This window comes from Egretta garzetta, unplaced genomic scaffold (assembly GCF_000687185.1).
Source record: "Egretta garzetta isolate BGI_Z169 unplaced genomic scaffold, ASM68718v1 scaffold172, whole genome shotgun sequence".
Lineage (NCBI taxonomy): Eukaryota > Metazoa > Chordata > Aves > Pelecaniformes > Ardeidae > Egretta > Egretta garzetta.
The window spans coordinates 1893561-1919832 of NW_009258951.1; the positions used below are offsets into that span (position 1 = coordinate 1893561).

Genomic DNA, 26272 nt, shown 5'->3' on the forward strand with positions numbered 1-26272 from the left:
TCGGCTTTGTAGTCTCCGCTTGGCGTGACATGGACGGCCGCGGCAAAGAGGCAGATGACGGCTCTCCCCCCTCCTCCCGCTGCCCACAGGGGGTCTGCCAGGGCTGCAGCCAGGGCCTCCCCTTGCTCCTGCCGGCTTATCCTGCACAGCCTGCAGCGCAGGAGACAGGGGCGTGGGGCAGGGATGCTGGGGGCCAGGGTGTCGAGGGTGCTGAGAGCCCCCCAGACCTCAGGCTGAACCTGAGTGTGAAACAGGGCTGGACCCCAGACGTGGCTGGGAGGACTGTGCAGCCCTAACAAGTGGGAACGCAGAGATGTGATGGGATTTGTGCAGAAGGCACATAGAGCTGCACCCATCTTCCTTAAAATTTCTACTTTTCACTTGGTGCCGTTGCTGCTGTGCTTCCCGTGTGCTGGGAGGGATATGTCTGCCGTGGGGGCTTTCACCCTGGCTGGGGCTGCCGCGTGGGTGTCCCCAGCACCGAGGGCTGAGCTCTGTCCTCCCCTCCCCAGCACAGCCCGCAGCACGCTTGGCTCCCGGGGCCGGTGTCGGCCGGCAGCCTGGTGAGCAGCCGTGCAGCGCTGGTGCTGTCCAAGCACTGCCACAGGCTGCGAGCACAGCACCAGGGAGCGGGGCAAGGAAGCAAAGCACCACTGCTACAAATCCAAATGTTTTGGAGGGAAAAAACCTTGCCTGGGAGTCAGACAGGGCTTTTCTCCTGGGTGCAAATCCCCACCTGTAGCTGCAAACCTGAACTTGGGTCTAGTTTGGTTTAACCTAGAGACTGGTGCTGGTCTGTCTTAGGCCAAATAAAGCAAGGAAATAGTTTCTGTATGTCCTGTGGGTAGGCTGAGCTTTTTACCTTTCCAGGTGGGCATGTTCCGTGTTTCTTACAAAGAGCAGATACTTAATGATGTGCGCTTGTACAGCCATCAGAATGGCTCTTGTTCCTCCCTAGAAACAGAAAGACAACACTTCCCAGTGCTAGGGAGCCTGAACTGGCACGTGCGACATCCATCTCCTGAAAATCACCGCAATCGCTGGCCAGCGTGAGCCATCCCACTGTCAGTATAGAATCATAGAATCATAGAATCATAGAATCATAGAATGTTTTGGGTTGGAAGGGACCTCTAGAGGTCATCTAGTCCAACCCCCCTGCAGTGAGCAGGGACACCGCTAACTAGATCAGGTTGCTCAGAGCCCCGTCCAACCTGGCCTTGAATGTTTCCAGGGATGGGGCCTCCACTACCTCTCTGGGCAACCCCTTCCAGTGTTTCACCACCCTCATTGTAAAGAATTTCTTCCTTATATCTAGTCTAAACCTACCGCGTATCAGGGGGCTAACTTTTCTTTTCTCCCTGGGAATTCAGGAGCGCTGCTGACAACTCCTGAGATAAAAAGTATATTGAAAAAGACCTTATGTGCCTAAACCCAACAAGTCTTTAGGCAAGAAAAATCTCCAGTGTGACCCTGCCTGCGTGCTCATGGGGAGGGGAGGTCCCAGACTGGGGTCTGGGATCCCTTCCTTGCAGCGCTGCAGCCGCAGGGAAGGGCTCTGAGCTTGAGGTACCACATATGCCCAGAAACACCATGGATTGTTTTTTCTCTCCTCCAGCCTCTCAGCAAAGGGACTGGGGTCTTGAGGCAGTGTGGGGCTGACGTGGGGCAGTGCATGAGGCTGACCATGCCCAGCTCCCTGCTGTGCTGGCTGCACGTCAGAGCTGTTGTCCTTTCTGTGGTCACAGAACCTCTGAACTCAGGGACCTTCACCTGCATTTGTAAAAAACACTTTAGTCTCCTGGTGGGTTAAAATATCACATTCCAGTCCTGTAATTTGCTGTAAAGGCTATGTCTGGAAGTCCCTGTAACCTGCCCTGTGGAGAAAGCTCAGCTGGGCAGATGTGCAGAGCACAGGGTGCAGGCATGCAGAGTGTGAGGTGCAGGTATGGGGTGCAGGCATGCAGAGCGGGGGGAGCAGGTGTGGGGAGCAGGCATGCAGAGCGTGGGGAGCAGGTGTGGGGAGCAGGCATGCAGATTGTAGGGTGCAGGCATGCAGAGCATAGGGTGCAGGGGTGCAGAGCGTGGGGAGCAGGCGTGCAGAGCGTGGGGAGCAGGTGTGGGGAGCAGGCATGCAGATTGTAGGGTGCAGGCATGCAGAGCATAGGGTGCAGGCGTGCAGAGCGTGGGGAACAGGCGTGCAGAGCGTGGGGAGCAGGCACATGCACCGCTGAGGCATCCAGTGCTGGCTGCCAGTACCATAGCGTGGCTGAGACACCAGAGAGACGGTGCCAGTCACTGCACTGAAACATTTACCTTTTCTGCCTCCAAAGCATAAGCCAGGTCCGAGTATGGCTCGCGAAACCTGAAGTATGCTTTTGCCCATTCGCAGCTGAAGAGGTGGAACACGTTTCCAAACAGCAGCTTTCGCAGCCCCTGTGGTGGTGGAGAAAGCTGGGTTCAGCTCCCTTCTTATCCCAGCACCATGAAGGATCTTTAACGTCGGAGGGGCCTCAAGATAGAGGTTCAGGGTGTGCGCTCACAGCCAGAGCTGGTTTGGTGTGGGAGGTCACGGGCGGTAAGGCCAGCACTGGAGACCATGCTGCCATCACCTGCAGAAACCCCCTGAGCTTCTGGTGAAGGCTCTTCATACAGGCAGGGGCAGCAGGCACCCGTCATCTCTCAAAACCAGGTATTTGGGTGCAAGTAGAAATATCTTACTGGTGTCCTGAACTTCTGCCTCCTGTTCTGAGGCTACTCGCTAGGAAAGCACTGAAGAACAGGGCAACGTTACGCTTTGTCATTTGACCTATTATAGCATATCAGCTTTAAGGTTGTGTTGCAACCATGTTCTTTAAAAGTCACATAAATAAATCATTACAATTGTATACTTCTGTTACAGATAACAGCAGGCTGTAGCCTGCAGCCTTCACCCCAGCAATACACCGAGCCTCCTGCAACGCCAGGTAAGGTTCCCGAGTCTTTTTCTTTTAACGAGATTAAATTACAGCTCATGCTTAATTCAGCAGGCCTGCTCACCATTGCCATTTCCAAGGAGATGGGTTGGCCGCCTGTGTCTGCAGCGAGCAGGAGGGGCTTGGGGAGGGTGGAGGGGGAGCGAGGCGGTGGCCCCGCAGGCTCTCCAGCTCCAGGTGGTCCGTGGCCAACGCTGCCCTGGCCTCGCTGGGCAGAGAGAGGAGCAGATGGGACATCATCCTGCCGCTGTACACAGCCAACAGACGACTCGCCTGCGCCAAAAGTTACCTCCCCCCCACCAGTATTCCCAGTGGGGTGGGCACAGCAGCCCGGCGATGAGCTTGGAGAGGGGCAGGACACACGTGGTCAGGGAACATTGGCATGTTTGACTTCCCGCTTTTTTCAAACATTACAAATATGTCCCTACAAGCTACTGACTGGAGTATAAAGTAATGTTATGTTTGCCTGAATTACAGGGAATAAACTTCACTGCTTTCCAACCTAAAGATGCAGCAGGTTTCCCAAATACTTATATTTTAGAGTTCTTAATTTGTTATCCTGTTTTCCTGTGTTCTAAAACTGACCATGAAAACCATTACTTTTAAACAGAAATATTTATTTATGTTGGACTGCTCTGCCACTTTGATTTAGATCAGGAAGACATTCCTTTAAAATATCTGGAGAAAATGCATGTATCTTAAAGGAGGAGCATAAGAAATAAATCTCCATAAAGACTTGTCTGCTGTGCTGCAAACACAGATGCACAATTTCCTCAACATCATAACCTGGTCACAAAAACCACTAGAAAAATACAAAATGTTACCTTTTAGAGAAACAGTTACCTGATGAGTTGTATTGCTGCTTTCCAAACTGAAAAGGGAAAATAAAGTACAAATTAAAAAAACAGGCATTGCTAACATGAAGAAACAAGAGATCAGCCAGAAAAGAACTTCCAAAGAGAAGAAGAGTAAAAGCTGTAGTAGTTGCATTACTGAATACATGAAGACCCTTTTCCATGCTCACATAAGTATTGTAATAAACAGAACTTAAAAAATGATATTTAAAAAGCACCTGGAATTAAAACCATGCGATATGAAAGCAGATTAAAAATCTTACCCACAGAAACTAAAAATTTCTCTCCATTTGTTTAGATCTGAAATTTTGCTGGTGATCTCCTCTAGCTGTGCCTGTGGTACGCTGTGCTCAGCCTCCTGGTCACCCATCGGCAGACGCCCGTGCTCCGGGCCGGGCTGAGGGACGCTGGGCTCCCCCCAGACCCTGCGAGGCACCCGAATCCCCTCTGCCTGTCACCCCCCGGGGCTCACTGTCAGCTCCCACCGTCACACTGGGATTAAGCTTCCATGAGAGCCCGTCATAGCCTGCGCTTTTCTGTTCACTGTACAAGCAGCATGAATGTTTAATGCCAGACACGGAGCTATATAAAGCCGACTGCAGCCATGTGTCTGCTCTGCAGGGGCTGGCTCCAGGCGTGGTGGGGTGCAGAAGCAGGGGGTGTTTTCCAGCTGCAGGGCTGCAGCTCCCTCCACGCGGGCTGACAACAAGCGGGACCCGGTCTGGGCTGCGAGGGATGGTGGGAAGTGCGTAGCTCAAGGGAAAAAAAATAAATGCAGACTTAACAGATGTCTGTAAAGTTGAACAAGTTTGCTGGGAAGACAAGCTGGGAAAAGGCAAGATCCGTGCAGAGTGGCATTCCCTTGACTGTAGCAAGGCTGGTATCCAGGGGCACGGGTCAGGCACTGCGTAGCTGAGCGAGGGGAAACCCATGGGTTTTGTGCTGCCGAGGTCATGGAAATCTCACAGTTTGTTTTCTTCTCTTTCGGTCTGTGAGAACGTGCTGACCAGCAATACCTGTCTGAGTTTCAGTGGAAAAAAGGTGAGGTTGAGCTGATGTTAATGAGCTGAGCCTGGCTTGCCGTGGGGCACCGGGGAGCTGCTCGGGGTTTCCCCAGGCAAGCCTGAGCTGGGCCTGTCCGGGGCAGCCGTATGGTCCAGCTCCAACAGCTCTGCGTTCTCTGCAGGGTCATTTGGAACAGCTCAGCTCAAGTCTTGGTTTATGAAAAACTATCTGAGCCAGCCTGCATGCAAGACATCAATGCCCTGTCTTTTCTTCCAGCTGAAGGAGCCGTGGCTTTATTGGGTAAAAAGAGCTGCTCTCTTTTTTGATGCTACACAGGTTCCAGTCTTTCAGCTTCCTAAAAACTGATGTAAATTCTCTTGTCCCCTTTGTCTGTACTGGAGTAGCTCTTCCTTATAGAAAGGGTAGAGTATCCACCGGCTTCCCAACAAGTCAAATCTAAACCATGTGCTTGTGCTTGGGAGCTGGGGAGGCTTTGCGGCAGCAGCTCCGCACCACCACGCTACCAGCAGTTGTGGCTGCCAGAGTGCTTGTAAATGGGGAAAATCAAACACGAGGCTAACTTTTTCTTCTCCCTCGCATGTTCCCAGGTGTGGGGAGCAGAGGACAATTCCCAACTGCAGTCAATGGGAGTTGTGTTCTTGCACCCGAAGAACTGAATTTGGCTAGAAAGGAAGATAGCCCTTAGGAAGCTGGGCTGTAACAGCAAAGCATGCTCTGCTGGGTGCATCCCTACCTAATTTAATTGCCTCCCAAGGATGCATGCTGGTACAAAAGGAGTTTGACCTGGAAAATCAGTCAGTCCTTCCCTCTCTGATAAACACTGGCTTACCTCATGAGTGGATTTGTTGTTAGCTCTTGTCATTTCTTTGGGTTCTTGATGTGAGCAGAACCCCTCCCCATCTGGTTCGGCAGTTGGTCTGGAAAACTGGAGGGAGGACATGGCATAGGACACCCCATCCCTCGGCCACAGGCAGCATCCACAGCACCCTGTCCTGTTCCCCCTGAGGGGCTGGTTCCCCCCACCCCTTCTCCAACCTCCATCCAGGCTGGGCTGTTTTCATGCCTGCCTGGTGCCCCCCAGGGAGAGGATGAAGTCCGACTTCAGGATGATGGCAGCTGAGCGACACCCCCATCTGTGTGCCACCACCATGCCGGAGGGGACATGGACCCACATGTCCTGGCCTCTGATGGCAACAATGGCTGCCAGCAAAAATAACGCTGTTAAGAAGTTAATGAAACTTTGTGTTTCCACGGCAGCTTCCATCTCCAGATGTCGAAGCCCTTTGAGATAAGTGAATATTGGCTCAAGGGGAGAAATCCCCGCTTGCATCAATAGGGCTTTGGCACAGACCTTTCCCGACTTCTCCATGATGTAGGTAAGTGCTTTGAGATGTTGGAGAGGAAGCTGTGAAGCTTAATTTACTTCTTCCCTAGCACAGTCTCAGCTCTGTTATAACTTGGAGAGGAAAGGCTCCTCGCTGGGACAGCAGTGCTGCCATTTCCACAGCTGTGGCCAGTGCTGAGCATCCCTCCTGCATGAGGCAGGGGGGAGGCATCCCTTGTCCCACTACCCCCCCGGGCCCAGGCTGTGGGGCATCCGGCTGCAGGGTTCATCGTTAGCACAGCTCCTGCCATGCTAATGCCCAAACTGCTCCATACTGTGGGGTCTCACTGAGAGGTGTCATTTCTTGGCTGTACTTTATGGAACCACCGCAGATTTCAGTGTGGGCGTATTGCTCCTGCTGGTGCAGGGAAGTCGACTAAGTCTGTTGTTCACGCTGTTTCCAAATGGTAAATGTTCTCTGCCTGGGGTAGTAACTTTGACAACAAAACCCATGAAGGTGGATATGCTTTAGAAGGGTCTGCTATGGGAGCCAGCAGTATGGGAGCTCAGGGCAGTCACAGCAGTGGGGTGGAATATGGGTCCAGAGAGGATGGTGAGCTCCACATCTGGCACACAATGCTCCTCTGCTCACCGCTGCTTCAGCATTGTGGGCCAGTGGCCTAAGTCTGGTACACACCCTCGTATATATATACTTATTATATATATTTTTATTTATATGTATGCACACTGCATGCACACAAACAGACACTCATGCATACTAGATTTTTATTGGGATAGGAAAAAATCTGATTTTTCAAGAACCTTCAAAATATATTTATATGCTTCTCCTCACTATACAATTTTTGTTGTTTTTTAAATCGTGAAATATGCTAGTCTGGAAATGAAACAGGGAAAAACTTCTTTAGCTGATGCTCATGGATTACAAGTGAGCCACAGTGTAGGTGCTGGTGCTCATCCAGGAGCATGGGCCGAGCAGGTCACGTTTGGTCTGACTGTTACTTTCAGCTGGTCAAACACAAATATTGGCTCAATTTTATTTTGCTAAGAAGTTGCTCCGTTTGCCTTGGGAACTGGATAACTGCATGTAACAGCTGGCCTCATGTTTGTGAGTGGAATGTGATGGGATGCGGGGGGAGCGGTGAATCCCCCCATGAAAATGCCCAGACCCTGAGTCAGGGGCTGCTCTGTCCTGCACAGCAAAAGGGACGGGGATGGGTTTATGTCCTGGGCTGAGGCAGGTCTGTGCAACTCTGTCCTACACACGTACAGGCCAGCTCCTTCTTCAGGACTGGCAAGGGCCACTTGCACGTGAGTGGTCTGTACGTCTGACCCTGCACACTGCGACTGCTGAAGCTGCAAAGCAGAGCAGCTTCATGAAACATCAGGAACAAGAAGGACAAAACACTACTTCTCATTATTTGCTGTATAGTAAACAATACCTAATACAAATTATGCATTAAGAAGATACATTAACAAGAATATGCATACTAATTAAGAATAAAATGATGGAAAAAACTGGGGGTCGTGGCAACCTGCAGTAGCCCTTACACGTTGTTACAATCTAGGAATATACGGTACAGCGTGGGGAGGCAGAGCTGCTTCGGGAAAGGGTTTGTGGAGTAGGGGCATAGCTGACAAACCTTTTACAAAAAAACCCAGCAATGTTTTGCCATTCATAGGAAAAGCATAAAAACTGTCCTAAAAGTCATAAAGATCATCCTGCATGTTGCTGGAGCCTGAAGCACGCAGTTTTCAGAGACAAGTCCTAACAGCTACCTGGGGCTGATTTTCACCACAGGTGGGTTGGTGGATGCTGGGTGGGATTGCTCCTCATCTGCAGCTGTGTGGAAGCAGCCCCTGCAGATAAATGGGCTGCTGGTGCAGCAGCTTCCTTCCTATGCATCTGCTCTTGTGTTTGCTCTGGATGTTGTTTTCATGTCCTGCAAGGAGCACCTCATCTCCAAGGTACCCGCGTAATCCCACGGAGGTAGCGTTTGGTGGCATAATACCCTTTGGATCTACCCATATGTAACTGGGCTGGTGTAGCTGTACCTGGGGTGAGCAGTCTGGTTGCTTTACCGACTTGTAGAAGTTTAAGGGTGCAAGGGCTGATGTGTTTTGTTTGTTCTGGCTTCCCATGCGCCTTGAGGTAGAGAACCTCAAGTATTGCTTCACCAGTCTCTGCTGAGCTGCAGGATGCCTTGTAAGCCTGTCTGCTGTGTTATTGCATTGCTGCCCTTTGCTAAAGCTTTTGATTTTGTTTATTTGTATTATTTGAAGAGTGAGACTTTGTAGGGCTGTTTTCTGGGCATGGTTCTTTGTGCTTCTGACCGTGGGCCTTTGGGAAGAGTGCAGTGCAGCGTGAAAGGTGCCTGGTTTGCATTCCTGTTGCTTTGTTCTGGGAAGTGCTCTTTGCCTTGGTGTGTTGCAGACGGGTTGTTCAGCAGCACCAAGCCAGGCCCCAGCCAAGCAGGAGGGAGTAATTGGCATCTCCTCTATGGCCTGCTTTTGCCATGTGTGTCTTTTTAAACAAGATTGTGAAGCTCCCAGCTATAGTGATCGCAGAGGGAGATGAGGACTTTTGGGACTTCAGGGTGAAAGAGTTACTGTTTAGTTTGTTAAAACTGAAGAACCCAAAAGAGAGCTTTATGGACAGAAACAATGACACTGCGATGCCTGTGATGCTAGTTTAAAGTGTTAGTCGTGGGTTCAGGTGTTTAGGTTTTGTCCTGCAAGCACTTGCTATAGTGTTGTGTTCCTTCTCAGCATTGTGCTGTTGAGATGGAGCCTGATGTGTGTTACCAGCAAATCCCATACGCTTTCTTTTCTCTTGTTTGATGCTTGTGGATTTGCTGGGCATCCTTGTTATCTGCTGCCCAGATATGGGAACAACTGCATGCCTGCCTTCACAAGGGCCAAAGAGTAAAACTGCTGCTGGTGATAGTGTGTGCCTCTATTGCAAGCCATTTATTTTACTTTCCTGATCCAGTTCAGCACTATTGATATTCCTAGTTTTCTTCATACCAGCTACTTCTTAAACAACTTACTAGAAAAAAAGCAAATGTCTTCATAAGGTCTTACCCCAAGAGAGAGAGGGTATTTTGATCTAGATGTTACCAAATAGTATGTTTCTTTTGTTTACTGCATACGCCATGTTGACATTTATTTGAATCTTAACTTTTTTCAGCCTCTGTAGAGCTTATCGTTTACAAGTTCATATATCTGGTGGTTGTTGAATATAGCAGTGATGAACATCTTTGCTTTAAATGTTCTTAAATTATGTAATTCTAATACATCAGGTCAACTGCACCAGTGGTTGTCCCTGAATCTTTTGACTTTGAGAAGGGAAATTCAAATCCAGCAAATCGTATCAGCAAGGCGTTCAGGAATTGCACCAGGGAGCAAACCAGGATGATCCAGAATGAATTTGCAAACTGTTCGCTGTGAGTCTTGAATGTGAAACTCCCCTCTTTGAAATTAGCGATTTTCTCTGAAAGGTGATGGATCTTCACTTCTGAAGAGAAGAGAATCATGATGAGGCAGCCACAGGAACCTGAAACGGATGGAGAGATGCTCATCGTCTCAGCAATCCCTGCAGCAAGGCTGCCCAATGTACCTCGCAACCAAATGCTGTGTTAGTGTTCTTATGGCCACTGTAACTTTGCATTAACAGGGATTATTTTTAGAGTCCAAGCCAACAACTATTGAAATTAGTAAGCTTTTTTAATTGAATTTGGCTTAGGACCCATAATATTTAGCATGGCTGCTTTAGTGCCCCCATACAGCAGTCTGTGCTCTTTTTCAGCTTTAAGCTGCTCATTGTCCCATTGAATGTAACTGAACTGTCTGCATGTTTACAGATAAAGATGTACTTAAGTTCTTTATTAAATTATGATTGTAATATGTAATACCTTGTAAACTAATGGTACATCTTGTCAGCCAAGCTGGTGACACAGGGAATGGGTTGTACCTTCTCTGTAAGTGCCAGAGACAGGGATGGTCCCTTATCCCTGTTGGCAGTGTTTTTCAGAGACCACTTTTACAGTGAGTTGCTCTCTGTCTCTCTCTGCTTCTCAATTCCTTCCTTCCTTGAGAAAGCCTTGCTGGTGCAAGTGGAGATCTCGCTTACGCAGCTGGAAACCTCCCACCTTGGTGAACACGAACAGTTGCATCACTGACTTTTTTGGTTTGTTTTCCCCCCCCTTCCCTCTCCAGTGTGATTCCCAGTTGTGACCGTGTGTTGTGTGTCTGTGATGTGACCGCAGCTCCTGGGCACCGTCCCCTTTTTCTGCCAGCTTATGGAGAAGGGCTGGGGGTGCCGAGGCTCCCTGCACCCCTACCCATCCCGCTACCCACCCTCATGGAGGATTTTGGCATTTCACCTCTTAAGTTCAAAACCCATGTTTTGATACAGCAAAGTCCTTCCTGCCTAGCTTTTGTTTTGCCAGTTTAGAGTCAATGCAGCCACAGTCCCTGATGCAGTCTCCTATGCTGATAAATCTGCTATCGTAAGTAGCAAACATGGGCAGGCGTTAGCCCAACAGGCCAAGGGCGGAGTGGTACTTACAGGCGATGAAGCTCCAGAGGTACAACCCGACGGGGCCATGCAGAGTTTCGTAAGGGCTGCCAAAAGCATTGAACATGAAGAAACCTGCTCCCACCAGAGCAAAGACGATCAGTACTGTACAGAAGAGAATGACACTAACATGGATACTTGCAGGGATAATTTTGAGCAAATCTGGAAAAACTAAAAACAAAATGAACAAAACATTATTATACACATTAGGCAAAGTTGTTTTAGAAGTCAGGCTGGGGATTTCTTGCTGGTTTGAGATAATTGTTTTAAATCATGCTCTCCCAAATGCAACCAAAGATGAAAATGAATGTTATTAACTAGAAACAGGTTTTCATGGATGATTGCAGGCAAAAGCATATTGTGATGCTTGGAAGTGCAGACTGGTGAGGAGAGAAAGATCAGCTCTGGGGAAAGCCTCTCCCCTCCTTCCCAAACGTGTTTCCTTATGCGCATTATTCCCCCCGCCCTGGCCATACCCCATGCGGGATGTGGAATGGCATCTCTGCGGTGCCAGCCCCCCACTGATGGCTGCCTGTGCCAGGCTTTCCAGGCTGTGACCCCCAGTTCCTCCAGCTCTTTAAGCACTGGGGACCTGCTGTGGGTTGGCATCCTCAGTGGCTGCTCCCTGAGCCTCGTGTGTGGGCAGGCAGAACACATTCCTCTCAATCTGTGGGTGCTCTTGAGGGCAATATGAGGTTTTGGGGGTTATACATTCCTCAGAAAACAGATCGTGCAGAAGCAAGCTGGAGGGTAATGTGCCTACTGTTTGCCAGGGTGGTATTTGGTCCTTAACACGAACAGCATATTCTTAGAAAAAAATCCAAAGCTGTATCTGAGGAAGTGGGTTTACCTTGTCCTGACCTGTGCGGTGGCGCAAGGGGCTACTCACAGCGCCTGTGCGAGGGGTCTCATCCTGCATCCCTCAGCTGGAGGCTTGGCCTTTTGGAGGGGGGGACCACAGTAAATCCAGAAATAAACTCTCTATGTTTATGCTCATGAGGTCTCACTGAGGGATGTGAGATTGGAAATGAAATTGTGCTTGCTTGGCTCATTCACTGAACAGAAGGCAATTCGTATTTATTTGCTTGGATGGATCTTTATCAGCTTCTGGGCTCGGTTACAATCGATGTGTGTGCGTGTCACTCTTAACGCCAGACCCTGCCTGGAGTGGTCAGCAACTCATAGAATCATGGAATTGCTTAGGTTGGAAAAGACCTTTAAGATCTTCAAGTCCAACTGTTACCCTAACCCTGCCATTCCACTACTAAACCATGTCCCTAAGCACCTCGTCTCCCTGGCTTTTAAATACCTCCAGGGATGGGAACTCGACCACTTCCCTGGGCAGCCCATTCCAGTGCCTGACAACCCTTTCTGTGAAGAAATTTTTCCTAATGTCTAACCTAAACCTGCCCTGGAGCAACTTGAGGCCATTTCCCCTTGTCCTATCACTTGTTACCTGGGAGAAGAGGCTGACCCCCACCTCACTACAACATCCTTTCAGGCAGTTGTAGAGGGCGATAAAGTCTCCCCTCAGCCTCCTTTTTTCTGGGCTAAGAAGTTTCCATATGAAACATGTTTCTTGGACTGCATTTTTCTGGTCAGTAGAGTCTTGTGTTTATCTGATTTTCCAAAATACAGGTGCAGAGAGGGTATGGGGAGGTCAGGTTCCTGATTCCATGTCACTATCCACACCACATCTGTTGTGTGTCATGTGGTACCTGGGATAGGGCGAGGTACCTCCCCTTCCCGAGGGATGCTGCTTCTGGCTCCTGTGCCCGGGGCAGGGAGGATGCTGGGCAGCCCCTGCAGGCTTGGGGGTCCCCCTCCCTCGCACCAGCCTCTTGGTCTGGACCACGTCACAGGCAATGTGTGATGCCTGAGGTGTGCGCTCGCTTGGTTTGGGGAAGCCTGTGCTGTTTATTTATGTCTGATGTGTCTGAAGTGCACAAATATTAGGGTTTGATGCTTTATCTGCTAGAGAAGCCAAGCCTGCTCTTGGCTGGGATGCTGATTTCCACTCTGTTTCAGAGCAGGGATTCCACCACATTGATTGATTAACATAAAATATACAGTGCCGTTTTGCTAAATTTATACCCATAGAATTTTGGCTAAAAATGTGGTTTTTTTCTGAATACCTTAAGCAATAAATGTGTAAGTTAAAAGGTCCACATTAATTATGAAGAAGCAAGAAATCATTAGCAAAGCTGCGGTGCTGACAAAGTGGCAGGTTAAATGTCTTGTGCACTGCATGTTGCTGGGGGATATTCAAGGCTCCAAGACTGTATGATATCTGGGGAAGATAATGTTTATGGTATGGAGACTCCCTGTGAAAATTCACCAACAGTTATTGCCAAAGAGACATGTAGACATCTGAAAGGATCGGAGGTTTCTTACCTCCTGTCCTCTGGCACTTCTCTATTTTTAGAAAATAAAAGTTGCTTTGATAAAAGCCCTTAAAAATAGAAAAGGGATATATTTCTGTACATGCATTAATATCTTAAATTATTTATGAAACTAAATATGATACTAAAGAGGGAGAAATTCATAAAGGTTACATTGAAGTTATTTGCAACAAACTCTCTGAATGAAATTTTGAAAGAATAAGTGAATTTCATGTGATCCAAACTTCCTCCCCTGTATTTTCTCAGGTAAAACTCTTAAGGAATGTTTTGTGTCTGGAAGCCCAAGGCCAGAAAGGGAAGATGATAAATCAATGAGAGGAAATGGAGAAGTCTTACAACAAAAAAGTGGGGTACAAAGCTAAAATAAGACGGCAAATAAAATGAGCGTGCAGCTGTGAAGGCTGGTGCTGCCCTGTGCCAGCTCTCCTCCTGCTTTGCTCCGTGGAGTTGAGAGTAAGAAGGCTGTTGTGGGTATAGCCTGTGTTACACTGCTAATGTGTACATTCACCACATATTGTATAATTTTAAGTTTCCAAAACCTGAAAACTTCAGTATAGCTGCATTTACCACTATATCATTTGCCCCACGAGAGCCCATGGAGCAGGTCGGGATGGTGGTGGGAAGCAGTACCCAAATGGCATGTGTGGTTTTGCACTTACAGTTAATTATTGCTGCCTGACGGACTGAAGGCTGTGCTGAGTTCCAGCCATGTAATGGCTGGTGTGACTACTTATGTAAAAAATTAGGAATAACTTATTTCAAATATTTTTACGCAGCTTTTTAGCTACTGTTTCACATTGTGATCCTGCTTAGCTAGGGCACAAGGGGATAGTCAATCAGACTCACTATGAGAGAATAATTTTTAATCACTCATATTTGCTTGGCAACAATGTGTATTTTAGAAGGAATCATCAAATACACTTAACTGCTCCTGATCCACAGGGGCACGATTAAAGCAGGGGTAATAACATCTCAGCGCTGCCTCGCTGCAGCTGTAACGTGCAGAGAGTGAAAAAGCCTCACATAAATTACTCTACCTTGTAAAATGTTTGCCAGCAAACAGTTCTGCAGCTTGCCATGCAGTGAACAGAGAAGCAGGTAATGCGGTGTCAAGTCAATTTATCTCCCTGACTAAATGAAAGGGAAATTAATGAAGCAAATGTTTGTAACTATTCTCAAAGCAGTGTTAAATAAATACCACCTTTTGCCTTGCTGATGGCTGGCTGGGAGCAGAGAGGGGCACCCCGTGCCCACGGGGGATGGTGGCCTGGGGACCGTCACCAGGCACAGGAGCACAAGGGGGTATGCGGAGCCCTGTGCCCACTGTCTGTGAGGCTACATGAATGCTCACACCTTCCTTGGGTACCGGAGGAGCCACCTGCTCCTGGGGACAGCACTGGCCCAGGGTTCTGCTCTGCTGGATCCCCTTTCCTGGGGGCACCCCCGCTGGCCTGGCACCTGGCTCCTGAGCACAGGGAGCATCTGGATGCCAGGTCTAGGCCAGGACCACAACTGCTTTCGGCCTCTGCATGTGCTGCCCACAGCAACACTGCCTGTTTGCTAAACCAGCCTATTTACCCAAAGGGAGAATGTGCCTGCACAAAAGGTTATTTCTGCTGATGGCTACTTATTGTTCAGTTTGGCCACTGGTGCCTAAATTCCTTCTATCATCCTAGTAAAACACAAAGGATGTTTTAGAAACCAGACCTTGTGTTTATTTGACTTCATATTACATGCATCAGCTATTTACAAGCATAAGAAGCAGTTGTACTCTTAGTGTGGTATGAGGTACAATTTTACTGTTGTACTGTTCAGGGTAGCCAACGAAAAGGCTGAAGAGTCCCTGCCTGTTCAGAATTTCTGCAAGGAATAGCATTAGCTCTTGCAATGCTACCTGATGTTTTAGGAGAAAATGCAAAACTGTACTTAATAATACAATTCTGTATTGTTTATTTTAAGAAAACACACTACTGCATTGTATTGAAGCTTTCCCTTGGCACCTGCATTTATAGTTGTTTGTCATTAAAATTTTATATGTGACATATCAGGAAAAATTAATTCCAGCAGCTATGTTGTCTTGAAAGAAAAACATTCCTTCATTGTAATGAATGAAATTGTGTTAGGTATGCATGCCAGTGACCTTTAGAAAATGAACTGCTGACCCAGAAACTGATGAGAATCAGCAAGAGCAAATGAAGCAGAAGGCTTTCCCCAGCCAAACTGGGCTTGCTGGCAGAGCAAATTCATTTTACAATTAAGAGATATAGTGGTCAGAGGGGAGCATTTAACAGGCACAAACACAGAACTAAATCATTTAGCCTCTTTTCCATGCCTTTTCTCAGACATGCTGAAGTGCGCTTCCGTGCATTAAACTATGGACGTGTATATTGTATACAGTTATCCTGCTTTCCTGGATGCTCCCAGTGAGTTCCCAAGAGCACTGACTGGGATGGGATGGGTCTGCTGCAGCCCCAGAGAACAGGAACCAGCTTCCTTCGTTAAGTGAACGCTTCTAGTAGAGGCATATTTTGCTAAGCCAACCAACCACTGTTTCTAAATATAAATACTATTAAAGCAAGTGTTGTATTTGCTTTTTGATCTAAATAAAAGATGATCTGAGAACAATTTGTGGGGAGGACAACAGTGCTTCGACCCTCAGCTCTCAGCAGAGGCTCACAGGGGCGAAGCCTGCCCTGCGGAGTGCTGCAATTGGTACAGCCGGGCTTGTGAAATTATTTAGGCTGTAACTGGGCTACATTTCGGGTATACACAGTGCCAAAGATTGCCTTGTAGTGTTACCTTTTCAGAGTGCTATAAAGATGCAAGTGCAGGCAAGTAAGACTGATGAGATGGGCTTTTAATACTGTGAGTGAGACCTAGTGAAATATTTCACTATTAACGCTTGGCTTGTACGGAAGGAGAATAAAAGGTAAAAGAATGCTCTGATAAGCAAGCTTGGCCACAGTTTTGGCTCAGTCAAGGTTCTTGGGTTGTGTTCCTGAGCCTGGTGCTATGGCCCTGCTAGCTCTGCTACTGCAGGCAATGATCTGCTGTGACTGCTGCCCAATGGGCTGGGACACTGGAAATGGGGCTGGTCCCTGGGGAAGGGTGCTGCTCCATCACAGGCATGTCAGTGGCTTCGCTTTGACACAAGGAGTCTCGGGCATAAGATTAAACCTAGCCTTGATTTCAGATCCTGGGAACAGGCATTAAAGCACATGCTTCAAACCTCATTTTTCCTGTCTGAAAATGAGAACAGTGGTATTTACTGATGTTGAGTGAATTACTTTTTCAATGTGTTTTTCTTTATACAATTCCTGAAAGCCTTGGAGTTCTTTGACTATGCACATTAGGCACTCATACTAAATTAATTTTTAATATTGTCCTGGCAGTAGGATTCTGCAGCTTGGTATGAACACCCAGGTTTTGTGGTTGTTTTTTTACCATTTCAGAGTGGGTTGCTTAGCTGTGACTATTAAAAAATTTTACATTGTATTCTTTGTTCTTTGATTACATTTGTGTTTTATGTGCTCTGTTGAAATTATGAATGCAAGTTTGGTAAATATTTGGATAGGAAAGCTTGGTCACATGAGAATTCTGTGAGCGTGGATAGAAACTGTATGGCCATAGTGAGAGCAAATTCTGTAACCCTGGACTACTTCTGGCTGAAAATGCTCTGCAGTACTTGCACAGATCCAGAGCTTACCAGTACATAGCACTTTGAGATATTTAAAAATACGTGATGATTCATATTACTAAATCATCACAAACAAGCTGCACATTTGTATTCTCTCTTGTACCTGGAATATTAATTCACACTGCCCACAAAATTAAAATTCTTTTGAAACTACTGCTACAATCACACTAGCAGTGTATTAAAATATTGCAGCGATAGCAAGATGAAATGGAGAGATGGGAGCCTGAATGCGAGGCACATCAGTGAAATGGTTTAAAAGTATCAAAGTGACAAATATGCAGGAAGAAAATGATTACAAATGGCCTGTCTTGACTGGTTTCTCTGGCATGGGGGCTGTCTGTGGTGGCTGGGTTTAGTCCTGCCTTGTACACTGAGCAGATACGGACTAGAGAGGGATGCCCTGTTTCTTGCCCTATGCCGAGGTCTCTATGGGCAACACTTCCATAACTTGCACCAAATTGGCCACTGACCCACTCTGCTGCTGCTCTCCCTGCCCAGGGAGCTCCTGCAGCGGGGCTGGGGCGAGCCCTGGGGCTGCCCAGCTGGGCTGCATCCCATGGCCAGGAGATGTGGGAATCGGGGTGTGCACCTGGCCAGGGTTGGCAGGAGGTTGCCTGCAGGGGATGGCTCGAGCCTTGGGCTGCAGCTGTGTCCTGTCCTTGTTTTACAGCAGTTTAGTGGTGCCTCACAGCTCTGTCACTGTAATGAACCTGGACAACTGTCAGTCACAGAGCTGCTGATTGCTTTGTCAGCTATGGCTCCTAATGATTTCACCTACAGCAGAAAACTAATTCCTTGGGATTTAGTAGACCACTCCGAAAATTCACCCCAACCTATAACTGGCAGGGTGGAATATCTGCACGCTGTGATGGCAAAGAAAGAAATTGTGAGGAGAACTTCAGCTGTATAAATAGACCGGTGATGGAAGGTAATTAGAGATGGCAAATCTTAGTATTCTAATAAATTAATTCTGTTTACTACTTAGTAAAAATACTATATAGTAAATAATTTCTGATACCTAATCTGGTGACCTTACCTTGCCTAAAGTGACTCATGTAAGCAGTTTACCAGTGCTGTTTTAGCAGAATGCTTCTAAACTGTGTTTTGTAATAACTTCAGGTGGCATATTGTCCATATAACAAATGGCTGTTTGCTATTATCTGTTTAATGTGCTGCTACATACAAACTATGTTCACTTGATCATTTTATTGATCTTCTCATCCTTGAAGATAAATAGGTTATGAATATTACATGTAAAGCAAAACCATTGCTCTCAGTCTTTGATAAAATCCTGTATGTCAGATCCCAAGTTTGACTTGCAGATCAACCGACCGAACATCAGCTAGCAGAAAGCAGCCGTCCTTCCCATTAATGCAGCAGATTGCTAACTTTTTGGCTGCTTTATTTCTCGACAGCAGCCCAACATGTCTATGCCCTCACTCCTTCATGAGGTTTCTGCTAGTTTAGTTCATTCTTTCATGACAGCACAGAGGACGTAACACTGACACACATGCACAGAGGAAGATGATGGAGATTAATTGAAAAACAAAAATATTCTTTTTTTAAAGTAATAGTACGAATCTCTTGAAATGTAGATATCTGTGTAACTGAAATAGCGATTGTTGAAAATGTTAGTGTGGCTTTACTAGTATCAGAAAATAAGTTATTTGAACCTGAAGATCAGAACACTGTAACAGCAGCATTTGCTTTAGAGTATTTCATGCTTGTTAGGCTCTGTGTATGAGCGAGGGGACAGCGGGGCAGCTCTCGCCCGGCTCCCCTAGCCATCAGCACTGCAGTGTTAAATAATTCAAATGCCATTGTTACTCACATGAAAACTGGAAAGGTCTCCCCCCGAGCCCGCACTGTCTCACACGCTCGCCATAGAAAAGCCCATACTGGATTTCTCCAATAAACTTCTCCAGCTCCTGGCCGGTGGCGTTGACGAGCAGGGCTCCTGTCTTGCAGAGGATCGTCCCCTTGACCCACAGCTGTGTGCCGATGGCTGCCGCGGTCCCCAGCGCGCAAGCGAAACTCAGCACCCCAGCGATGCAAAAGATAATTTTCTTCTGCTGGGCTGGCATGGTGGCGTGCAAAGCCCTCGGAGGGATGCGGCTTTCAGCAAGGCGGCAACAAGGTCTTCATCAGCATGGCAAACAGCCGGGCTCCCTGGCCAGAGCCCTGGGCACCCAGCCAGCCCTGCTGGTGGCAGAGACCTCTCTTTAGAGAGCTTCAGCAGCGAACCTCTATGAGACACATTTCCTGAAAGATGCTGTAAAGGTTTTTCTTCCCCATTCCTTTCTGTATAGCTCCCGCTTGCACGCTAATGTGTTTAAATAAGCTGGAAAATAGAGCAGTTTGTAGAGTGTTTCAGTGCATCCTCTGTCACTTGATAACAAGGGTTTAGGGTGACAGAAGGAGCCTCTCTGTAATCTGATGAGAGCTCTGCTCTTCCCAGCCCCCTGTGATTGGGCGAGCAGGGAACTTCAGAGAAGGGCTTGGCTGCTGCCTCTGATATCTGCTCTCCAAAAAGAACGTTTTCAGAGGGTTTTAGTTTTCCAGGTTTTCCTCTAAAGCTAGCAATACTGAGCTGCTCTGTTCTTTTTTTGGGGGGGGAGGTGGTTGGGGTTTTTTTGTTGTTGTTCCTAATGCAATGGCACAGGTAACACAGTACCCTCTCTAAACCAAGAGGCCCCCTCTGCAGTGTTTGGTTGCATTTGGGCACTGCTTTTCCCTGGCAAGGGCAGCGTGTCTGTTATATATTGTACTCTTTTGGCTGCAGTGTGGAGGATGCTCAGACAAACATTTCAGTTCAAGTTTCAAATATACACAAATACATTTTCTCTTACTTTTTTTTTACAGAAGACCCAGTCTACCCCAAGGCTCGGCGACACGCTGGCTCCCTCTGGTTTGTGCAGGAGAGGCAACGCTGGGCTCCCACTGCCACCAGGGACCTGCCTTGCTCTTCATGTGACCCAAAGTCATGGGCACAAAATAACCCATCCTCTGGAGCGTGGCTAACTCAGGGCCTCGGCTAGGACCAGAAGCATCGATCTGTTCACTGCCAGTGATTTAGCAAACACAAGGTTTGGGTTTTTTCCCTAACCAGAACAACTTAGAAAGTGGTTTGTTAACTGGATGCATGTCCATTGCAGGAATACTCTTGAGGTGGTTTGAGATTATCATATCAGTTAGGCTTAAAGACTGAGCCTGGTCTAACTGCACAGGTTTTAAGACAACCTTGGAATTAAAATAACGTGAGGCTGTGTACAAAAATTTTTTTTTAATCTAGTGCTTAAATAAAGCTGTGGTTGATGCTGTGATCATCATCTGTAACCAAAAGATGGCACACTGCTGTATCACTGGGGCCCACTACCGCTGAGCTTACACTGCGCACAGTGCTGAACACATACAGGTTTGGGAAAGTGCTTATTTGTAAAGATGGTTTTGAATACTTTACTTGAGCAGAATGCGCTTACCATTCCCTGAAGAGGGACTGTAATATTTTAGTATGTTTATCACCAGCACAATAGCAGTGAAAGGAACAGATGTGAACATACGCATTTAAAAGCCACTATGTCCTAGGAAGAATTTGATGGGTAAAAAAAAAAAAACAATTAATTGCATTTATCTGTTTTGGTGACTACTTTTTTCAAGAGTCATCATTCTGATAGTCGTATACAGAGCAACAGTTTATGCCATGGAAAATTATGTAGTTTTCTGAATGAGATAAGATGTTTCGGAATCCCTCAGAAAAGTGGAGGTGGTGATACAGGAGCAGCCAGCACCGAGGGGGCTTTGCCCCACAGCATTTGGCTGTACCTTGCGATAGGCCAGGCAGCGGCTGGTGGCGTGAAGATAACAGAGATGAGACTGGGCTGTGCATAGGCAAGCGAGAAATTAGTGAAGAATTAATTGTCCTGTAACTTTTCTTTGGAACTTTTTCTTGGAATATTCATTATCAGCTATGGATCCTGACTGCATTTGTTTGAAAACAATTCAGTTAATGCCTTGGCAGACAGTACAGGTCCCTTTCTAACTCCAGCTGTGAATTCTGCAGGAACACCAGAGACATCTGATGGGGTTTGTCTGTGTTTGCACAGAAGTACAACGTTGCTTTCTGGGCAGTTAAAATAATATTTACTGGTACCTGGGGTACTGTGTTTATCAAACAAATATAGGGGAAAAAAGCTTATGCTCTCTGATGTTAGACTGACAGTTTTAGAAAAGGTGGTCTCATTTTTTTTTAATCTAGTGCTTAAATAAAGCTGTGGTTGATGCTGTGATCATCATCTGTAACCAAAAGATGGCACACTGCTGTATCACTGGGGCCCACTACCGCTGAGCTTACACTGCGCACAGTGCTGAACACATACAGGTTTGGGAAAGTGCTTATTTGTAAAGATGGTTTTGAATACTTTACTTGAGCAGAATGCGCTTACCATTCCCTGAAGAGGGACTGTAATATTTTAGTATGTTTATCACCAGCACAATAGCAGTGAAAGGAACAGATGTGAACATACGCATTTAAAAGCCACTATGTCCTAGGAAGAATTTGATGGGTAAAAAAAAAAAAACAATTAATTGCATTTATCTGTTTTGGTGACTACTTTTTTCAAGAGTCATCATTCTGATAGTCGTATACAGAGCAACAGTTTATGCCATGGAAAATTATGTAGTTTTCTGAATGAGATAAGATGTTTCGGAATCCCTCAGAAAAGTGGAGGTGGTGATACAGGAGCAGCCAGCACCGAGGGGGCTTTGCCCCACAGCATTTGGCTGTACCTTGCGATAGGCCAGGCAGCGGCTGGTGGCGTGAAGATAACAGAGATGAGACTGGGCTGTGCATAGGCAAGCGAGAAATTAGTGAAGAATTAATTGTCCTGTAACTTTTCTTTGGAACTTTTTCTTGGAATATTCATTATCAGCTATGGATCCTGACTGCATTTGTTTGAAAACAATTCAGTTAATGCCTTGGCAGACAGTACAGGTCCCTTTCTAACTCCAGCTGTGAATTCTGCAGGAACACCAGAGACATCTGATGGGGTTTGTCTGTGTTTGCACAGAAGTACAACGTTGCTTTCTGGGCAGTTAAAATAATATTTACTGGTACCTGGGGTACTGTGTTTATCAAACAAATATAGGGGAAAAAAGCTTATGCTCTCTGATGTTAGACTGACAGTTTTAGAAAAGGTGGTCTCCTTCAATGAACTTTCTACAGGTTTTTGTAACACCTTCCCTCTTCTAAAGCACATGAAGCAAAAAATGGGCTGCTTACAGAATGGATAATTATTGGGTTATTTACTAATGGATAGTTAACTGACAAAGTGAAGCTGAGGTATCTGATGATCACAGAAAACATTTTATTGCAAATGCTGTGTGCTCCACCACAATGAATGCTGCTTTGAATGTACAGCAAGAGTAAAGAAGATGCACCAAATCACAAGATAAAAAGGGGAAGCAAACATTTGTTTCTTCCCTCAGCAGTATTAGATTCCCTGCTTTCTGATATCACACTAAAAGCAAGACCTAGATGAGTCACTGTTCAAGGACAAGCTTAAAAACCAAATAGAAGTAGCCAAGGAATATTGTAAAATCGCTGCTGTGACTGGGATGATACTTAATTCCCAGGATGATACTTAGTTCCTGGCCTGAGTGTTGAGAAGCTCCTTCCACGAGCAGCGCATCGCGTAGCACCATGAGCCATTTCACAGCCTGTGTCGCAGTCTCAGGTCTTGCCTGATAGCCCCATCCCGGTCACTGCAGAAGAGCCTTCCTCTTCAGCTTACTTGTCTTGCTCGAGTCCTTTCTCCCATCCCATATGTCCAAGATGTTACTAAATTTGTTACTGGTTTTTCCCTGCAATATTGGAAATGACTGCCCTTTTCCGTGCTGGCTTGGGAGGCCCTTTGTCCTGCTCTTTGCTCCCAGCTTTTCTGCGAGTGGATGGCTGATGGAATGTTTTGTTCCTTTCCCCCGAAATACCCATTTCTCCCTTCAGGCTTGCCTACAATAAAAAAGATGAAGGAAAGACTGTTGTTGTTGTTTAGCTTATAAAAAAAAAATAGGGTGAGGCAATATTATCAGACAATCTTGACTGGACACTGAGCTATACGGGGGTCTTGTCTCTTATGCTGTACTTGCACAGTGGCATAATGGCAGGCTCGGGAGGATTTTCTACCTGTGCCATTACCTTGTAGAGGCCTAAGTACTCTTCCTCCCTGTTTAACATGGTGTTATCTGCTCCTGTGTAGCTGCTCCTGAAAAGGGCTGATTTAAAATTGTCATTGATGCACTTTCTCCTCAGACTTTTTTTTGAACCACCAAGTTTTAAAAAAAACCCTAAACTTGAAGAAATAGCCTATAATACTTCTCTCTCAAGTCACTGCTGTGTTGTATAATGATTAATTTCAATTTTTATTGTAACACACGATATTGTGCGAGTACTAGGGATGATGTATAAAATGCTGCCATCCATGCGACTTTGATCGCAACAGCAGATGCTCGGCTCCTCCTTCAGTTGGTCCCCAGAGCGAGCAGCATTACGTACCATTCCAGTTCACCGACTCTGTATTTAACAACCCATGCGGGTTAACAGTGCATGAGGTGAACAACCACTGCGAACAACACACTGAACTAGATATTTTTGATGAGAGCAAATGCCCATTAAGTGAGGAGTGGACAAGAACCACCTCCAGATGCCTAACCCCCAGTTTTACAGGGTAAATATGCAATGTGAGGTATAGATAGATGAAGAACAGGGGCTTGTATATGTGAAACTGGAAAGCAGTGATAGCATACCACTTACAGATTGAGATGTCCTGTGCTAACTTGATCTCTGGTGATCACTGCAGTCAAACAGACGCTTTATTTTTAATTCTATCAATTAAATTTATCCTATGGTAAGGACAGAGAAAAAAAAGATTTTAGGACCTCTAAAACTGCCACCAAGTTTTCTAAGAGATTTGGATTTCATAACTTTGTATTTTATGGATGAAAACCTCTGTATATCCACAGTCATGTAATTACTTGTGATACGTCTAGAACTGATGCTGATTGCATTCTGTTCTTTTCCACTGTGTCACAACTGCCGTAGAGTTGATACCAATTTACTGGAAAGGCTATCCTTGGTTGTAGAAATGTTCAGGATGAAAACACCAGGAGTGGTGAGGACCCATAGTGACGAACTTTTTAGCAGAAACACCTGTGGGAAGTTTGTGTGTTGGCTGGAGTCAGCTGCAGTCCAGACGGGTGATGCCATTTGTCCCTCACTACCATGAGAACTAAATAGACCTGCAAATGTTAAAAACAAGAGACGTCCTTGAAGAAAGCATATAAACAGTAATTAATGCAATATTTTCAGAAATTACCCTCTATTTTTAACTAGCATTGGCAAAATGACAGCAAATGAGAATAATTTAGTCATGATGGTAAAAAAAAAAATGCTATGAACTGGTATTCAGAGGTTATTCCTCAAATTCCTGTATGAAAGTGGTGGCTTAACTCAATTGACTAAAGGTGACATAAAATACTTGTTGCCCTCTGAACAGAGAGAGCTCAACCAAACCTGGCTCCCCTGGCAATGTTCCTGGAGAAAAACAAACTAAAACTCCAGATCGGAATGTTTGTAAACTTGAGGGTTTAAAAATACTGGATTTGAACCTGGACTTCCCAAACATTGGTGACTAAACTGAGGACTGGAATAGTGGGTAGTGCAAATCCATAGGCAGATTAGTAGCTGTGATCTATGGACTTCATGGGGCTAGTCTCTGCTGGGACACTTACGGTACAGAGGTGCTGTAAAATGCAGGCAAATCGACACAAAACAGTGAGTACCATTATGAGACTGTCAGACCATCCTGCATGACAAAAACCACCAAAAGACTGGGATCTGTATGTTTAAATACATCAGGATGTGTTTGACAAAGTCTCGGGAATAAAATGTAACGATACTATCTTAAAATATGTGTGATATTAATCTTCCCAAAGCCAGGGATCACTACACTGATCTGGTGTGCCAGTGTAACTTATGAAAAGCTCTGAAACATTTTTACCCACTGGTGAAGGACAAGAGCCAACACACACTGCTGGTCTTTGCAGCATGCCCTTGGATCACGTATGAAGTCTGATAAACCTGCCAAGGAATGCATCTCTCAGAGAGATATTAAAGTTTGAAGATCTCAGACTTGTTGATTCTTGCCTTTGGTGAATGACACAGCTGTATGCCTGAAAAGTAATTCAGTAACCAAAAGCGACAAAGATTTAAATAGGAGATGTATTAACAAATATGAGACAGTGTAGGGCATTACTCTCTTACTCCATTGCTATTGCCTAGTTCAGCCTCAGCTTTTATCTGTGGTTTGATTAGACAATTGCTTAGAGACAAAAGAAATGTGGTTTCCCTGTATTTCCTGTTCTTGTCCATGCTAAATTCAAACATAGGCTCATTTGTAGATTGCTGCTGTTGATTTTAGACTTATTCGCAACCAACTGTCTAATCTTGTACTTCCAAAGCACCTTGTGTTTGTACTGTCCTGGAGATGTAGTGCAAGGAGAGGATCTGGCACAAATAACAGGTAGACAGGGGGGGAAAAAAAAAGTTTTCATGCTTGCTTGCTATAATGCTAATACGGGAAGGCACCTACCACTCCAATACCTAAGGAGATGGCACCTATACTGAGAGGGGAAGGTGCTCTTTATGGCAGGACACTAATCGCAGGCTCTGCTTGAGCCTGTGGCCCCGTTTCAGGAAGGTAGGCAAGTACAGGACATCCACCTGCATGCTGGAAAAGGGAGGAGCCCTGAAGCTTTAATGTTATTCCTTTTGTTTTGAAGATGTATTAATCAGAAACTGTACCTCTGTTGACACCACGTTCCCTGTCCCACTTCGCTGATCCACTGGGATCAGTGGATCTGCTTGGGTGGTACAGGCTGGCCCCTGGGAGCATCCTTTGGGAATTGGGGAGCAGAGTGCCTTCATCACCCTGTGCCAGGAGCGGCAGCTGAAAGGAGATGGCCTGGGCGCTTGCCCAAGGGCCCCCCGAGGCTGCAGCCCCAGAGGGGACACTGCTGATGGAGCAGCACTGTGCCTCTCCAGTGTCATTTGGTGCCTCTGGGAGCAGGATCAGGATCCCCCACAGACCCCAGGCAGCAGAGCCGGAGGGACTGGGTGCCCTTCGCCCCCCTGCTCGGCCTCGCACCGCTGGAACAGCCGGACGGCTGGAGCGGGGCGAGGGGCTGCGCCTCGGGAGAGGGGTGGGTGGAAAATGGGGGGAGGGGGGGCTCTGCTGCACCCACCTCCCCAGCTGCTCGCTGCGCAGGGCAGCTTGTACCCGGGACCTGAAACTGCTCCCGGGAAGACGAGCGGCTGGTTGGGGCCCCGGGGCCGGGGGGGGGCCCG

General features: G+C 46.6%; 2 protein-coding genes across 2 annotated transcripts in view; both read right to left on the reverse strand.

Annotated features, from left to right (window-relative positions):
• The window catches only part of MINDY4B (MINDY family member 4B), an 8627-nt gene extending 4431 nt beyond the window's left edge, over positions 1-4196 (reverse strand). Inside the window, 6 exon segments of the mRNA XM_035890038.1 lie at positions 30-150; positions 863-954; positions 2314-2433; positions 3037-3219; positions 3816-3843; positions 4090-4196. Coding sequence (XP_035745931.1) covers positions 30-150; positions 863-954; positions 2314-2433; positions 3037-3219; positions 3816-3843; positions 4090-4196 — 651 coding nt within the window.
• Positions 4197-9484: 5288 nt separating this feature from the next.
• On the reverse strand, positions 9485-18956 carry CLRN1 (clarin 1). The gene is made up of 3 exons (XM_009634409.1): positions 18704-18956; positions 10765-10944; positions 9485-9750 (listed from the first exon to the last, which is right to left on the reverse strand). The coding sequence occupies exons 1-3, from the start codon at positions 18954-18956 to the stop codon at positions 9485-9487; spliced, it is 699 nt and encodes a 232-aa protein (XP_009632704.1).
• Positions 18957-26272: the final 7316 nt, after the last annotated feature.